Source organism: Orbilia oligospora (genome assembly GCF_000225545.1).
Source record: "Orbilia oligospora ATCC 24927 unplaced genomic scaffold scaffold00080, whole genome shotgun sequence".
NCBI lineage: Eukaryota > Fungi > Ascomycota > Orbiliomycetes > Orbiliales > Orbiliaceae > Orbilia > Orbilia oligospora.
In genome coordinates this window covers 902,747-918,694 of record NW_011645637.1, presented here as the reverse complement: position 1 = coordinate 918,694, position 15,948 = coordinate 902,747, and the positions used below count along the sequence as shown (strand labels likewise).

General features: G+C 44.9%; 7 protein-coding genes across 7 annotated transcripts; 4 read left to right on the top strand and 3 right to left on the bottom strand.

The window, feature by feature from the left end:
• Positions 1 to 1,737: 1,737 nt before the first annotated feature.
• Positions 1,738 to 2,816, top strand: AOL_s00080g257 (uncharacterized protein; the record flags this gene model as incomplete). Its single annotated transcript, XM_011124632.1, has 3 exons — positions 1,738 to 2,133; positions 2,209 to 2,412; positions 2,487 to 2,816. 3 exons carry the CDS (start codon positions 1,738 to 1,740, stop codon positions 2,814 to 2,816), a joined length of 930 nt encoding a protein of 309 aa, XP_011122934.1.
• An 807-nt stretch (positions 2,817 to 3,623) lies between these two features.
• On the top strand, positions 3,624 to 4,944 carry AOL_s00080g256 (uncharacterized protein; the record flags this gene model as incomplete). The annotated part of the gene is made up of 2 exons (XM_011124631.1): positions 3,624 to 4,341; positions 4,406 to 4,944. The coding sequence occupies 2 exons, from the start codon at positions 3,624 to 3,626 to the stop codon at positions 4,942 to 4,944; spliced, it is 1,257 nt and encodes a 418-aa protein (XP_011122933.1).
• Positions 4,945 to 5,103: 159 nt separating this feature from the next.
• AOL_s00080g255 (uncharacterized protein) lies at positions 5,104 to 7,638 on the bottom strand (the record flags this gene model as incomplete). Its single annotated transcript, XM_011124630.1, has 1 exon — positions 5,104 to 7,638. One exon carries the CDS (start codon positions 7,636 to 7,638, stop codon positions 5,104 to 5,106), a length of 2,535 nt encoding a protein of 844 aa, XP_011122932.1.
• A 773-nt stretch (positions 7,639 to 8,411) lies between these two features.
• On the top strand, positions 8,412 to 8,909 carry AOL_s00080g254 (uncharacterized protein; the record flags this gene model as incomplete). Its single annotated transcript, XM_011124629.1, has 1 exon — positions 8,412 to 8,909. One exon carries the CDS (start codon positions 8,412 to 8,414, stop codon positions 8,907 to 8,909), a length of 498 nt encoding a protein of 165 aa, XP_011122931.1.
• Positions 8,910 to 9,087: 178 nt separating this feature from the next.
• On the bottom strand, positions 9,088 to 10,392 carry AOL_s00080g253 (uncharacterized protein; the record flags this gene model as incomplete). Its single annotated transcript, XM_011124628.1, has 1 exon — positions 9,088 to 10,392. One exon carries the CDS (start codon positions 10,390 to 10,392, stop codon positions 9,088 to 9,090), a length of 1,305 nt encoding a protein of 434 aa, XP_011122930.1.
• A 1,522-nt stretch (positions 10,393 to 11,914) lies between these two features.
• AOL_s00080g252 (uncharacterized protein) lies at positions 11,915 to 12,892 on the top strand (the record flags this gene model as incomplete). Its single annotated transcript, XM_011124627.1, has 3 exons — positions 11,915 to 12,691; positions 12,779 to 12,800; positions 12,864 to 12,892. The coding sequence occupies 3 exons, from the start codon at positions 11,915 to 11,917 to the stop codon at positions 12,890 to 12,892; spliced, it is 828 nt and encodes a 275-aa protein (XP_011122929.1).
• Positions 12,893 to 13,653: 761 nt separating this feature from the next.
• On the bottom strand, positions 13,654 to 14,499 carry AOL_s00080g251 (uncharacterized protein; the record flags this gene model as incomplete). The annotated part of the gene is made up of 2 exons (XM_011124626.1): positions 13,654 to 14,052; positions 14,122 to 14,499. The coding sequence occupies 2 exons, from the start codon at positions 14,497 to 14,499 to the stop codon at positions 13,654 to 13,656; spliced, it is 777 nt and encodes a 258-aa protein (XP_011122928.1).
• Positions 14,500 to 15,948: the final 1,449 nt, after the last annotated feature.

Below are 15,948 nucleotides of genomic sequence, written 5' to 3'. Positions count from 1 at the left end.
CAGTCCTCTCGCGCATTGCAATGCGCATTCCTCTGGGTCTATATATTCGCTCTTCGCGAACCCGTCAACGCGTACACGCGACAGAGATTGAAACGAATTTAATGGCCCGAAGAGTGTTTCTCATTGTTTGAAGAGGGAATAAGCTCATAGGCTCCCACGTATATAGATTTACTATATACATATTGCGCAATGTATACTATATTCAAGAATTAAGAATACTAACCTCGCAATTGCCAACGTGGCATAATGCAGCTATACGAGGTGACTCTTAATTATGTATGTACTGCCTTCGTCGGTTCTCGACTGCCAAGGGAAAGTGATAGCAGCAACTATCGGCTAAAAGAACCTTAAATTCTGTTTCCCAGGAAAGCGTAGTTATTGTTGTTTCTCCATCCGGTTTCATCGGATGAAGGGTATTGAGATCTAGAACTACCTTTGGAAGAGTCGAAAACTAGCAAGGCTTGTTTTTTAAAATAATTATTAGGCGAGTATATTCAAAGAAAGTGAATTTTGTTACATTGAAATCGGTTCGCGAATTCGGGTCGTGGTGTCAGCATCCTGAAACAATAGGCGTGGGCTGCTCCAGGCTATAATATTTAGTCAGCACTAACATGTTGATATCCAACCCTTTCAGATTCTTTGGATTACGACAATTACTGCGCGAATTGAAAACCACACTGCCCATTCTGACCGATGATCTACGAAATGTTTCTGTTACCTAGTTATTTACTATCTCTTGGCTTCCTCTTATTCCTTTATCGCGTTTTCGTTTTAAAAATACTAATAATAATAAGTATTGTATTACAGGTAGTACTTGAACCCATATAGATCGCGGGGATCTTACGTAGACCTAGACGTATCCCTGCATTCACAATGTTTCAGCACCAACCCTGCCAGAGAACGCAACCGACCTACGAATCCATAAAATTGTTCATGACAGATCCTGAAGAAGGGAAGGTCCTCAACGAGGATATCAGTGAAAATGAGGGAGTGAATGAGAAAAACTAAAGCGTTCGTCAGACATGCGAACTGCGACTTTTTGGTCAGGCATCTTTGTCCTTTTATATGTATCCCTGGTGGCTATGCAAGCCATGTATGTATTTCACTTTTGTGTTGAAATTCTTATCTTCGTCAGATGCCTAATTCGAAATTTGAAGTTGGTCTTCTCTATCGCCATCCGCGGCGTCCGCCAAAAGGAACAAGCTATTCTTGGGTATCTAACCAATAGAGAAGCCAGGAGTGGAGAAAATATGATGCGAATGAACGCGCGGCCTTGGGAATTCGAAGTGAGAGGGCTCCCTCCTGGTCTGTTTGCGTTTCTGTGCCGCAGCAAAGCCTTAAGCCTGCAGGACGGCGGACGACTTAGCTTGCCTGGAGTCCCTCGTATTGAAGGGGCGCCACGAGAAGTCTGTTTATCAGTTGATTGAGGAGGCTCTCCGCAGGATCCTAGGACCTATTATTGAAATCTCTATTCTGGCCTTGTCATATATATCCCCTCACCCCCCAAAGGTCAATTCAAAATACTCTTTTGTCAGCAACTTTCGAGCCGCTCATTTCGATATTTCGACAACCAAATTTACAACATTATCAACACTTTTAAGTTTCAACTTCCAGTTATTTTCTAAATTATAAAATTATAAAAATTATCAAGAGTTTCGATTTTTTTATATTTTTTTTATCAATATCGTGATTGTGAACGATATCCGATTGGGGACCAGTTCCTTTTGAGAAGTGAAAATGGCCGCACCAGCTTACTCGAAAGTCCCGACCGAGGAGCCAATGTCTCCCGCCCGTATTCCCACACCGGATTCTCCAGTCTATGTCGAGTCTCCAAGGCCTTCTGCGCCGGTACCCCCTTCTACCGTCCCAGTCCTCCCTCCAAGTTATCCAACCGTTCACCGACCACCACCAACAGCCTCCATCTGTACTACTAACGAAGGCGACGGTGACGATGATGATGATGTGAAGACCATCAATATCAACATCACGATTAAAATCCCCAAAGGCCTCAACTTCCCATGTTTCCGTCGAAGCCGCTGCCCACGGAAAGATCCAGCCTTTGCAGCTCGTGGTGGGTATGAGATTCCACGTGAGGAAAAGAGGAGGCGATTCCTCGCTATCATGATGGTTTTTGTAAGATCTTAATCTCCCCCCTAGGATAAACTTTTTGATAGAAAAACAGCTCATGGTTCTTGTAAATTTCAATAGGCCTACTTCACTTTCCTTCTCTGTGGCGCTATCGCTTGGGGAATTTATGATCACATGAACGTCTACAGTTACTCCCATGTACCACTCGCACTTACCACTTTCACGGCTCCCATCGATTTCTTCATCGTCGCTGCTACAATTCTCCTCGTTCGACGATTTAATGAACAGAAGAGACCCGGCTTCAGATTCGCAATTCTGGCAGTAGTATGTTATACCCACTCATAACTGTTGTAAGGCCTTTTTCCAGTTATATTTCTTACTAACATCGGCTGAAATAGATTAACATTGCAATGTTCATCCTCCATGTTACTATTATCATTATTGCTGCTGGGCCTTGGACCCATGTCTATGGATACGGCTGGTATTATGCCGGAAAGCTCAAGGCTATTGTTGGACTTACCCTCTACAGTGTTAGTGGTATGACTGCAGTCAAGCTTCTCTTGGCAATCTGGGTCTTCAAGCGACTGGCAAAGAAAGATGGTTCTATGAAGAGGCGTCTTAGGGCGTTTCGAGAAGAGATCAGGCAATGCATTGATGGTGAAGAACCAGTTCAGCATGAGGAGGGTGACGCAAGGAGGTCTCAAGAGGGAGCCGTCTTCTTGGCCTAATCGGACGGAATAAGATGAAACGGACATGTCTTCTGGTATCATTCACTTGTCAAGATTCTCGAATGAAATCGGATGGGAAAAGAGGGGTCGGGCACTGCTACGAGTTATCTTTTTCGATTACTTTCAGTTATTGTCACTCGTTTAACATATACTCCTCCAATTATCTGAATCGAGTCCTTTTGATTTATCATCATTGATATCCAAGGCCGGAATGGATGGGTGAAGGATAAGTCGATATGAAGAAACGTGCCAACCAGCAACTTGAAACGCCCAAACATACTTTTTGACAAATTGATGCTCGATTTTTTCCCTCTGATACTGGAGCAAAGGAGTACTTTTTAAAAAAAACATCTTTTACAAGCAATAAAACTTTAGTCGCTCGTTACTTTTCCTCAGGATAACAACAGTCCGACCCCGAAGGATTCTTCCTCCGTTTGATTTTGTACCGCCTGCATTACATATTTGCACGTAGATAGCAGTTAAATAACTGTCTGCATTCTATAGACCTAACCGTTTATTTTTGATGCTATGATATCTTCAAATTCGTCTTTCTTAACATGGTTGGTCCTTTGTTTTGCGGCTATATATTGCGACCGCAGTCTATTAAGTTGGGATACATGCGGTCATGCTAGCGCTTGGAACCGAGCATCTCGAGATCTCACCGAAACGACCACCCATTCAATCAATACCGCTCCTTCCGACGACCAGTAAAAAAAATACATTATCTAGTAATCATCTATCTTATCTTACGGAGAAATATATTCTTTAGCTTAAACCGGATATATTGGAATACTTCGCAAGGCTATAATGGCGGACGTCGACCCCGCAGCCACAGTCTCTAACACAACCCCAACCACAACCTCAAACGATCCCCCTCCCCCTCCTCCTCGACCAACCTTCAACCGCGACCGTAACATCAAATACTGGCTTCGCTGCCTGCGCACCCTCCTACCCACCGAATACACTTCCAACGACCTCAACCGGACCTCCTTAGCTTTCTTCTGCGTCAACGGTCTTTCCATTCTCGGCGAACTCGGTAATCTTACCAAACCCGAAGAACGTGCGCAATGGATAGACTGGCTGTACAGCTGCCAGCTCTCAACCGGTGGAGGTTTCCGCGCCTCTCCCGCGACGGATATAAAGGAACAATTATCTGATTCGAACCGTATTTGGGATCCCGCGACTCTTCCGGGCACATTCTTCTGCCTGATCACACTACTCTCGCTCGGCGACGATCTAACGCGTGTTACTCGCGAAGATACGTTGGAATGGTTGGCTACGTTACAACGTGCCGACGGAAGCTTTGCGGAAATGCATAGTGGTATAGATGAGAAAGAAGATACTGCGACACGAGATCCGAGGTTTGTTTACCTTGCTGCGGCGGTACGGTGGTTGTTAAGAGGTGAGGAAGGTAGTTTATCGCGTGAGGTGAGGGATATCGATGTCGACCAGGCAGTACGTTATATTCAATCTTGCGAGGCATATGATTATGGATATGGAAGCCGTCCGGGCGCTGAATCCCATGGTAATATTTTTTTCTTCTCTCACCGGTTATAGCTCATTGCTGATGGTTTATGTATTATACACAGCCGGCCACACATTCTGTGCAATCTCAGCCCTGTCCCTCCTTGACCGCCTCCACCCACCTAAAAAACCAGTATCGTATCCAATTGGCCTTCCGAACCCCTCTAAAACTTTACATTGGCTTCTATCTCGTCAAAACGCACCTACAGACCCCGAATCCTTTGACTCAGGTTCTCATATCTCCCCACCACCCCCACCGTTCCCACCATCGGATGCACATAACGGGTTTAACGGCCGCGATAACAAGCGTACAGATACCTGTTATAGCTTCTGGGTGATTGGTTCTTTAGATCTACTGAAAAAAGCACATCTTGTAAATTCGGAGAGCAATCGCGAGTATTTACTTGAAGACACAGCGCATCGAATCGGCGGGTTCGGGAAGTGGGCTGGTGCTCCACCTGATGTCCTGCACAGCTGTCTAGGAATGGTTAGTTTGGGTATCTTTCGCGAGGAAGGTATTAATCGAGTAGACAGCGCACTTTGTACGGCACTACAGACGAGGGAACTAGTTGAGAGTCTAGGTTGGAGAAAGAAGAGGATATGATTTAGTCATATATAAAAAAGATTATTTGATATTATCAGCGACGTGAAAAAGTCTCTGCTAGATACCACACATGTTTTCAGCATTAGAGCATCATATGATACAAATATACACCGCTAAATGCCCAACTTTTGGATTCTCCCCAAATCAGCAAATATGATTCTATCTGCCCTCGTACTTGAGCAGTCCTCTAGCCCGTCTTCTTTCCTCTCTCGTCAGTCTCCATTCCGCTGACTCCCCTTCCGCATCCCTCTCCTCTTCAGCTTCACTATCCTTCCTTAATATTTCTACCACTTCATCTTCCTCCATGTTCAAGATCATCACGATCTCACTCGCCTTCACAAACTCATCTCTCAATCCGTACTTCCCCTCTCTCACCACGACACCAATAACCCCACTGACGTCTCTTTCCAACCTAATCGCTCCAAGCTCATTAATCTTCCCCGCCAATCCCCATAACCTTTTGGCTAACAGATTAGCAACACTAGTCGCCGTCGTTCTCAGCAACTTGTCATAACTATTTGCCGTCAGAATTCTCTTCAGCGGGAATACCAAGTGATGAAACCCGGCCGCAAACCGAGATGTAACCGCATTAGCCCCCCTTCCTTCTCCGTCACTTTCATCATCACCCTGATGGGCTCCATTCAAATCCGCTTCTCGGACTATATACTCTATACCCGAGAAGCTTTCTGACATCAACGGTCGTAACCGCGGTCGAATCACTTGATTGAAGATAACTTCAATTGCATTATCGTGTAAATTCCCCGCTCTTAATGTAAATCCATTCACTAGCGATTTTAGCGCGTTCTTGACACTATCCGCCTCTCCTACAAACGGGAATTGTGACTCTAACCCTTCTTTCTCCTTCCCAGGTTGTTGAGGCCCACTCGCATGGCTATCCTCGGATGGTTCCAGGAATGTTTGAATAATTCGAGTAATGTAGTCAATACTAACGTCCAGATTGTTCGTCAATACGCAAAAGGCGATGACCTTGTCATCCGGTGGTGGTGAATTGACGTTATTGCTCTTTGGATAGCTATCGTGTTGCATTCGTCGCTGCATCATGCCGACAAAGTCGCCCTCCAATATTCGTTTCACTGAGGCAATGATCTTAAGAACAAGACCAGATGATAGTGTTGATAAACTTCGTTTCAAGACGTTGCGGACGAGGTACATGACGTCGTCGACAGATAAGGTGATGTATGGTGTTGTGGTATTTCTCAGCGGTCTTGACGGATTCAAGTGGAGTTCTGGAGGTAGTTCATCTAGTTGAAAGGCTTTCTCGACGGAACGGCGGAAGAAGAACGTAGTCATAACTTCGAAGGGGGTTGATAGTTTCGCATCGACCCTAGTAGAGAGGACCGATTTTTTAATGACAGGTGGTATGACCAGAGGTGCTTCCGGAGAGTTGCCATTTGGCGAAGTAGGCGGCTCTGTAGGTGGAGGGAGGCATTTCCGGGCTATGAAGCGTGAGTAAAGCGACCATCGTGACAGCATAACCCCTAGTTCATTGAGATGGCTATCGATTTCTTTGACATCGACGCTATCATCTTCACTATTTCGCCCAGCGCCTAGAGCTCCTGGGCGTGGCGAACTGCTTCGAGGAGTCCCAGCAGAGACTGATGGTGTGGACAAGAAAGATTGAACTAGGAAAGAGAAAGCGTAGGATTTGATGTCCGAAAGCTTTCTCTGAATGCTCCTCTCTTCCCAAAAGCTATCAATCACAATTCCACCCTGCGTATCAACCTCAATTTGCAGTTTATCGATAACCTTCACCATTCTTCCAACTCCATAATGCCTTTCTACTAGCGGGGTATGTCGTTCCACTAGCCCTGCCATGTACTCAAACAGCGATTGTAAAGATCCTGCATAAAATGACGGCCCGTCGTTCTTTCTACCCCTTACTGCCCTCATCCTCTCCGCTACCCCTCTACACACATATCCACCATAAACCTCAAGTCCAGTGTCCGACCTTCCAATCAATGGGAATAACTTGAAATATCTCGTAATCTTCTCCCCATCACCCGCTTTAGCAGCTTTATCAAATTCTCTTAAGAACAATCCACACAAACTCTCCGCAGCGTTCGACAAAGTTTTCGACGGTGGCTCCGGTTCTTCGGATGTAGGAACCATTTCCTCCGCAAATTCCGAATGTAAAATATGCTCTGGTACTAATGCTGCGCGAGCGAGGTAATTCGCAGCAGTTTCCCAATCCTGCGCGGCACCCATACTGCCCGAGACCCCAAGAACGCAGGTTTTGAGCTCAACGACTGCTTCGACGAAGGAAAGCGTTTGGCGCACATTCTCCTGTTCAATATCAAGCTGCTTTACAGCAGAAGATATACGAGAGGCTGTACTAGACGCCGAGGACAACATCCCAGCAGATAGACCTCGAGCAGCGACAACTTGAGTGCCAAGCCTAGCTCGAATAAGGTCCAATCTCGACAGCTCACGGGAGAGCTCATCCTGGGAAGCCAGTAAAGCAGAAAGACGGGAGGATATCTTGGATTCTTGAATGGTAAGGTTTGCGAGACATTCTTGAATTTCAGACACGGTGGAGGCTTGGTCGATGCTTGTTAAGGTGGTGGAGAGCTCGTCGTCCGAGTGGGTATCTTCTGTTTCGTCGTTCTGGTTGTGGGTGGGGTTCTTGGAGGGGTCGACGGTGCCATTAAGGCTACCGTGTCGGTTGTGCGCCATTGGCTAGCATCAGCGACGCAATCGCGAGGGCGAGATGGTCGATAACTATAATGGAAAAGACGAAGTTGAGGTTGAAGTTGGGTGTCGTGGAGCTTAGCTTCCAAGGTGACACGGTTAGATAGCCGGGGTTCAACCAACCACATAGCCAACACATCTGGTTTAGGCGGATTGCGACCAGGGATTCAATGCATCCAGTTATCACTCCATGCTCCACCATGATGTCAATGCATTTAGGAGCCTGAAGATCAAATTCAAAAGACGTCCTTATTTCTAGTCAATGCTTCTCGCAATGATGTCAGAATTTCACGAATACCGGAACCTAGCGTAGAATAAGTGGCACGTGGCGCAGCTAGCCTACAGACATTTTGTTTCATAACTCCATTATCCTGTTTCAAAATATTTACCACATAGGAAAGTTGAAATCCCCTTATAGAATATGTCTTTGTTCATTTACAAGATAGTCTATATATAGTACAAGCCCTGTGAGTCGATTAAGCTGGTTTGCTTTAGCTCTCAATAAATCGTTTTACTGCGCCGAATTCTAGGACTAAACGACATAGTCAGCTGAGAAAGCCCTCTAGGTGTCGTATGTCTGGGTGGTCCCACGAGAATCCTATAAAAACTCAACCAGTCGTAATCAAAATTAGAGAAAATCCAAGGATCATTTGACCTAGCTCCTTAGACCTTTGCTCTAGACCTTTGTTGATTTTCTTAAACACGGTCTTTTCGGTCCAATATATATTGTATACCCACCTACATCACCGGACTCAAAAATGACACATCCCACCCGGACACAATCTACCTCGAGCTTGTCCGCCCTCTTTACAAGCGAAGTCCCCTCATATCCCACTTCTACGCTACCCTCTCCACTATTCTATAATTCGGGCGATAGTGAAGGAGAAGAAGAAGGCGATGACGAATTAATATACCCCCACGAATATGGCGACTCCGATGACAGCCAATATGACACCGAAGATGGCGATGTAGCCGTGCTCTATGGGAGTACAATCGACCTAGGGTTAACATATCCAGCCGGTATCAATCCTCTTGGGGGCGAGGATCCGGGCTGTTTGAATTTTACCAATTTCGACGATGTACCTGTTAGTTTGAGAAAGGCTTGGGTGGAACAATGGGGGGCCAGTGGAGGGGATGATGATAACGATGAAGAGGAAGTGGAGAATCTCAAGATTGAAACTGCAACAGTAGGAAGGGTCTTTCGGGCGAATTCTGTAACTTTGGTTGATGTTGATGAGCAGCAAGTTAATGTATAATGGCGTGGTATCGTCTATGAGGAATGAATTTTGTATGACTACATGATATATAATGAAAAGCTAAATATCCTGCTTCAATGCATGTCTTTTTTTTGTCCTTCTTGTCGCCTTTTAGTATATTTAATCCTTTGCTTCCAGGCCTGGGTATATACATATGAGACAAATCGTTTGAAAAAAATCAGTCATCAACCTCTGCGTCGATGAGATCAAGCTCCCCTTGATATCTATCGTTCACTCTTCGAACCCAAGGATCATCATCATCAATATAATCAGGGTCCCCAAATTGTCTCATTTCAAGCTTCCACCCATCGTTAACCAACCGCCGTCTCTTCCATCGTGTCGCTTGTTTCGACTTCCACTTCTTATCCGTGACCGAGTTCCAGAATTTGTCTACAGTTTTGTGCTTTCCAAGCTCCCTCCATAGGTTTTTCTTCCAAACGTAATTGGCGCGTTTCCCGGATGGTAGTGTAACAGAACAATCCTCTGTCGTCCAATCTCCTTCAATGCTGAATTTTGGAAGGTCATAGGAGACTTCATTATAGCATGCGCTCATGGCTAAATAAAGCGAGTTTAACTGTGGAAACCGTTCGCTTCTGAGATATCTCAGAACTTCGAACCAATCATCCTTTTCGTTCGGCATCCGACATTCATTGATACTAATGGATTCGATGCCATCAGAGTTTCCTAAGAGAGCCTTTAAATCTCCCGACGTAATGGCAACATCCACGAGTTTAAGCCTTTTTAACTCGGGAAGAGAGAAGCCTTTGGATTGGTATGAGGAGCTTTTGCCAGGGGTGGGGTCATCCCTAAAGCAGACTCGTGAGTTTTTGACGGTGAGATTTTCAAGTTTAGTCCCCATGGCGGCTATAATCGACCAAAAGTGTGTCGTGGCCGTAGGATTTTCGATCTGAACCGATGTTTGAATTTTTAAAGTTTTCAGGTTGCAGAAAGTGGTTTTATAATCCTTCAACAGTTTTGCGGTTGCGAGCGGTTTGAATTTCGACATTTGAATGGCAGCTACAGGACCATTGATTGTTTCGATATTTTTTGTTCCAGCCGCAATAATCGCATCTATCGTCGGTTTCCAGAACCCAATAGCATTCGTTCCATTATTAACTTCAACATCAATAGTTTTTAAAGATGTCATAATTGAAAACGCTTTGGTCAGTAACGGGACGACTTCAGGGTCTAATTTCTCGTCCCGGCGTGAACGGCTGTACCAGAATTGGCTTGCGGATATAGTGGCATGTTGCAAATAGGGCAATACTTCGGACCCCTCAGTAGCAGCAACTAGCTTGTTGATATTTCCGGGTAGGAGTCTAACTCGGACGGTTTTGAAAAATTGAGTCCGGTCCCAGAAGAGTCCGCCGAATCTGGCATTGTGATCTTTGGATAGCAGTCGGATTTTACCAAGATCTGAGACCCGGAGACCTTCTGCAAAGATCATGTCTACTAATTCTTGTGGGAGGGATACGAGAGACATTTCGATATTTCGCGATGATTCGATTCTGTCTACTTAAGCAGGTATAAGTTAAGAGTAGAAAAGTAAGAGAATTCAATGCTGCATTTGACGTATTATATTATAGGTAAGTGTTCGATCGAAGATAATATTCAGGCGACTGTACATAACGTTAATTTATAACATTTATACGAGCCAGCAAAACCACCATAGCTAGTACTAGTTCCCACAACCTTAAGCTTGTACAGCTTCTATTGTCGCTTGTAAACTCAGCTCAGAACCGGCGCACGCGATGACTCCACAAGCATTACACGTGCGCACGTGAAAGTCAGACGCTAAAGCAAATCCGTGTATGTTTCTAAAGATTTCAGGTGGGCTAGTGGATGCTGCATTGGATATTGGCCAGATGACTCGTACGTATCCTGGAGCGAGTTCTGGAATGCAGACAGCACAACACACAGAAGCTTGAAGCCTGCGCCCTGACTTGGTTATGACTCCCCTGAAGCTTGTTGTCTATAATGAGATTAATTAATTAGGTAGATGGCTGTGAATAAAAGGATTAGATACTTTAAAACTAGACGTAGAATAGTAAGGCGAATTAGAAGACCAAGGCGGACCAATGTGGATATTCTTTTATCGCATCTACATAATATTAATACACTTTCTTCTTATGTCTTGTCTTTGCCTACTTAAGTAAGTATGGGCTTTATAAATTTGATCTTCCTAGCGGCGGATCTCGACCCTGGCCCTAAACCTCTTGAAACCAACTTCGGCGTATACGCATATATAAATGTATTCAGTAGCTATAATCCAGAGCAATGGACCTTCACCTATGGCCTAGTTAAATAGTCCACAAGTATGGGGCTGTCGAATAGACCAATGCCTTTATCGTGGGATTGCAATTAGGGTGGTCCCGTATTAAAATTGGAACATAAAACGGCGATTTCGAAAGGAAACCGCACGATACTCATATTAAAAAGGATACCTCAGCAGGATATATTAACGACCTCCATACCTCTTGGGATATCTTGTAGACCTTGTATTTTGCAATTTTGTCCTGTCAAGGCTTCAAAGAGAGGTTTAGAAACCAAGGTCCTTAGCTATGTTATTGCAATAGATATACACATATTAGAGTTGACTAGTAGACCTCGACCTCGAACTTGCTAGCACCAAACTTAGATCTAGAGAGTACAAAAGAAGTAATATAATACTTCGAGATCTAGAATTCAAACCTCCCGCATGCTGTGCTACCGGCGGTAACTCCCACGTCCACCAATCGCCATTTGTGGTTTCGCCGGGGTTCACGGATAAAGACGTCGAGACGAGTTCGAGACGAGAAATTGTGGGAACTACCCGCTCAACACCAAAACCTTCAGGTCCGTCGAGACGATGCTCCTTCCACCCCGCAAAGCCCATATAAAAACTCCCCTTCCTCTCGTAAAACCATATCATTCCCGGACTTCAGAATATTCTGCATCACAGACTGTCATTCAAGTTTACCTACCTGCTAGGAATATACTTAGATCAATTATATATTACCTTCAAAATGTCGTCATACGAACCCCAGCCATACCCAACTACCACCTTGCTAGCCTACAAAGCCGCCGCCATCACCGGTGGCGTCACAGGTATCGGCCGTGCCATAGTCAAAGAACTAATCCACCAAGGCGCCACCGTCTCCGTAAACCACCTTGACGACGCCTCCTCCAAAGAATCCTTCGATTCCCTAAAATCCGAAATCGCAGCCACCCTCCCAGACCCCACATTAATCGACACAATCCTCATAAACGTCCCCGGAGATATCTCCCAACCGGAAACATCCACAGAATTCATCGCAAAGACAATAGAGAAATTTGGAAAGTTGGATATATTCGTTTCTAACGCTGGGATATGTGATTTTCATGAATTTTTGTCTTTGCCACCGGAATTGTACCAGAAACATCGCGCTGTAAATATGGATGGGGCGTATTATTCGACTCAGGCTGCTGCGAATGCTATGAAGTCTTTCGGTAAAGGTGGGAGTATCATTGCTATATCTTCTATTTCGGCATTGGTTGGTGGAGCTGGACAGACACATTATACACCTACGAAAGCGGGTGTTCTGAGTTTAATGCAGAGTGCAGCATGTGCGTTGGGACAGTATGGAATCAGGTGTAACGCTATACTACCGGGAGTCATTCGGACGAGACTGAACGAAGAGGATTTGAAAGATGAAGAGAAGAGGAAGTACATGGAGGGGAGAATGGCTCTGGGAAGACTAGGGGATCCAACCGATATCGCTGGACCCGTGGTGTTTTTGGCAAGCGACTTTTCCAGGTACATGGTAAGTATATCTGCTTTCCAAATCCTTTAACCAACCCGGTATTTTCTTTTTCAGGCCTCAGGCACTAACTTTAATTTGACTATGTAGACTGGGGCACAGTTATTAGTCGGTAAGTCACCAAATTAGACCCTTTTGATTCCTGTATGGTTCGCTAATAAGAGAACAACGATAGATGGCGGTGCTTTTGTAAACTTTCAGTGATCTGTCTTCGAGTCGTCAGTGACCTCATTCTAAGATCCTATATATTCATAGAGGGTAGAATCGAATATTTATACGAAGCGTTACATATTAAAGCATGACGGTCCCACGAGTATAGACCCTTTATCATAGCACTATTACACTAATTCAAGCGGGTTTGTTACAGGTTAGTCTCAAGCTACGAGACTATTACGTAGGGTAGATGCCGTCTTGAACCAGACTTCGTTCTTAGATGCCTAGGTTGACTAGATTCATTGAGACTTTCTCGTTCTGATATATAAAAAAAATATCATAAAGGCTTATATCGCCAATATTGCCATCGTACAAAGTGTAGTAAAAACAAAGAGTTATAACTATCAAAGACAAAAAGCCGCATGGCCGGGTATCGGTATCTCCCACCACTGCTTCCCATACGCTCCTCGTAAACAGAAACAACCAAAAAAAGAAATAAAGACACAGGAGAGAAAAAAAAAAGTTAACTCAAAGAACAGGTATTGCTCCCAAGAACCCCCTTACCATCAAACTCAATGCAGGTATTTCGTCTGGTATATATTCCCGCCAAACCGAAGATATTTGCGCCGGTTGTGTGTTTGTTTTTCTTCTTCTCTTCTCTTCTTTTCTGTATTTCGTGCTGTCGCTTTGGAAGATAAAACGCTGTCAAAGACAAGGAATATAAAGAAAGTAGTAAATATCGCGGAAAAGACTGTCGCGAATTCAAACATCAATATTGCTTCTCTACTAGCCCTTCTTCGTTCATATCGAGTTTAAGGAGTAACGGCATCAACAATAGCGTCGACATCCCTTCCAGACTCTTCACTCGATTCACTAGAACTCTCTTCCTCTCCACCCTTAATCGGAGCGTCTCTGATCATGCTAAACAGAGTACAAGCACCATCCCCATCATCACACTTAACCTCCTTCACAAACCTAAACTTCATCTTCTCGTAAATCTTGACATTGGGCTCAAACTTCGAGCTTTCGAGGTAACAGGGGATGCCTTCTGAATCTGCGATATCGAAAACCTCGTTCATGAGTTTCTTTCCGATGCCTTTTCCTTGGCAATCAGGGTGGATTGCGAGGATATTACAGAACCAGTACCCTTCGGGGTTTGTCCAGACTGAGGATTGTAGTTTCGATTGCGATTCTTTCCAGAGGTAGTAGCGCTGTAAATTTCCAGATGCGTTAGCCCAGATTTTAATTATTAAATCGTACGAGGGTATATGTGTACATACCTTAACTTTCAATCCACCCCTCCCAAACTTCGTATTCATACCCAATTGTCTGAACCACAACATCCAATCCTGCCACCAGTCATCCCAAGTAGGTCCCTCCTCCAGCGGTTTCGGACCAACCCACATTGCTACACCAGCACATTTACGTTCCGGAGTATGCGCGACATAGATGTGACCATTTCGCATACCCCACTTCATACGAATTGTAAGTGAGGCATGATTTCGTTTCGACGAGAATTTAGAGCGGTCGTATATCCAATCAGCGAACGGGTCACCGGCGAAAGCGAGTTGAATTGTCTCGATCGCGGCGTCGATATCTGCGGCTTCGAGTCTGGTGATTTCAAGTTTTGAATGTGATGATGGTTTGGGATTCGCCATGCTGGGTGGTTTTTTTCCTCGATTGATCTTGGTGCAACTCTGTGCCACTAGTTGGTTGCGTGGAGATTTTGGAGGGGAAGGAAGGAGGAGAAAAATCGATCACGGTGTTTGAAATGCGATTTCTTTTTTTGGTTTTTTTTTATAAATTGGATGGAAGATCTCGACAAGTAAAAGACGATGATAAAACTACGAAGCGGGGTGAATGGAATAGGATAGGAATAGGATTGTAGGATCTAGACTACTGAGGATCTAATCTTTACAAAACCTAAGTGATATCAAATATCGTATTTCTCTTTCCTTTTCTCTTCGAATATCTTCTTTTTTTCTTTTAAAAAAAGGAAAATTCCCTTCAACGTTGTCAGTCGAATTCGAGATCTTGCGGATACTGAGGGGCCGATTGAGTTGTTGGTGTTGGCGTTGTCGGGTCGATGGAAGACCGGGGGTTGCTTGGTCGAATTGGGGTTCGAGATGTTTGACTTTTGATCCAGTCACTGTATAGTAACTATGGGAGCAGTCAGAGTACCTGGAGTAGCAGTGATGAAGATGGATGCAATAAATGTTACGAAGTGGGGAGATAGACGGGGTATATTATATGAAGGAAATCCGGAAGAGAAATCTTTGTCAGAGTTCAGTCTAATAAAAGAGAAACAAAAAAACTCCCGAGATAGGGAAGACCGGGTCGGTTCAAGAAAGAGGGAAAAGAAGCCGGTGAGACAGCTTAAGCTTAAAGGGTCCCGAAGGTTTTCCCAGCTCCAACAGCGGTCTCACGAGGGCAAGTGACCGCGGCTTCATCCGCGAATGGCTGGCTGGACCTGCGCCGTTCGCTCAGAACGGCATCTGTCTCGAAGCAAACATGCCAAACGGTACTTGGATGTCTTGTAACTTTTCCAGCCACTGACTGAGGGGCTTCCGTATGCATTTGGTGCCTTCATGATACTTCTCTTGCATCGTACATAAGTACTCGTCGAGCTCGCCTTGTAATCGGGTTTGTACGTATCAGCGGAGACTTAAACCCACCATCTGCAGCAACCTTGCTATCCAAGGAGGAATAGTATCAATCAACCCCCATGTAGCATTAGACCCCTGTCCATGGGAAAGTAATCCCAGCTTACCAGAAACCGTAACAAACCCCACGTTTTCGGGTCAGGGAAGACCATCATGCATCTGTGTGTGATCTCGTTACACATCGCCAAAAAGGCTGCTTCGAGAGGACCGCTTGGACCTGCCCCTTCGGGAATGATATGGGCCGTGATCAGATGCACGTACGCATCCTTTTTTTTCCTTTTCGTGATGGTTATAATATGCGGAGAAGCAGCTGCAGTTAACGTAATTAACGGGGTTGTCGGGAGGAATGTCTAGTGGCCCTCTTCATCGCTGGGATCATGGATTCTAGTTGGGTAACAGCGGGTAGTAAGGAGAGGAGGAGGCGATAGAAAATGCGAAAACAAG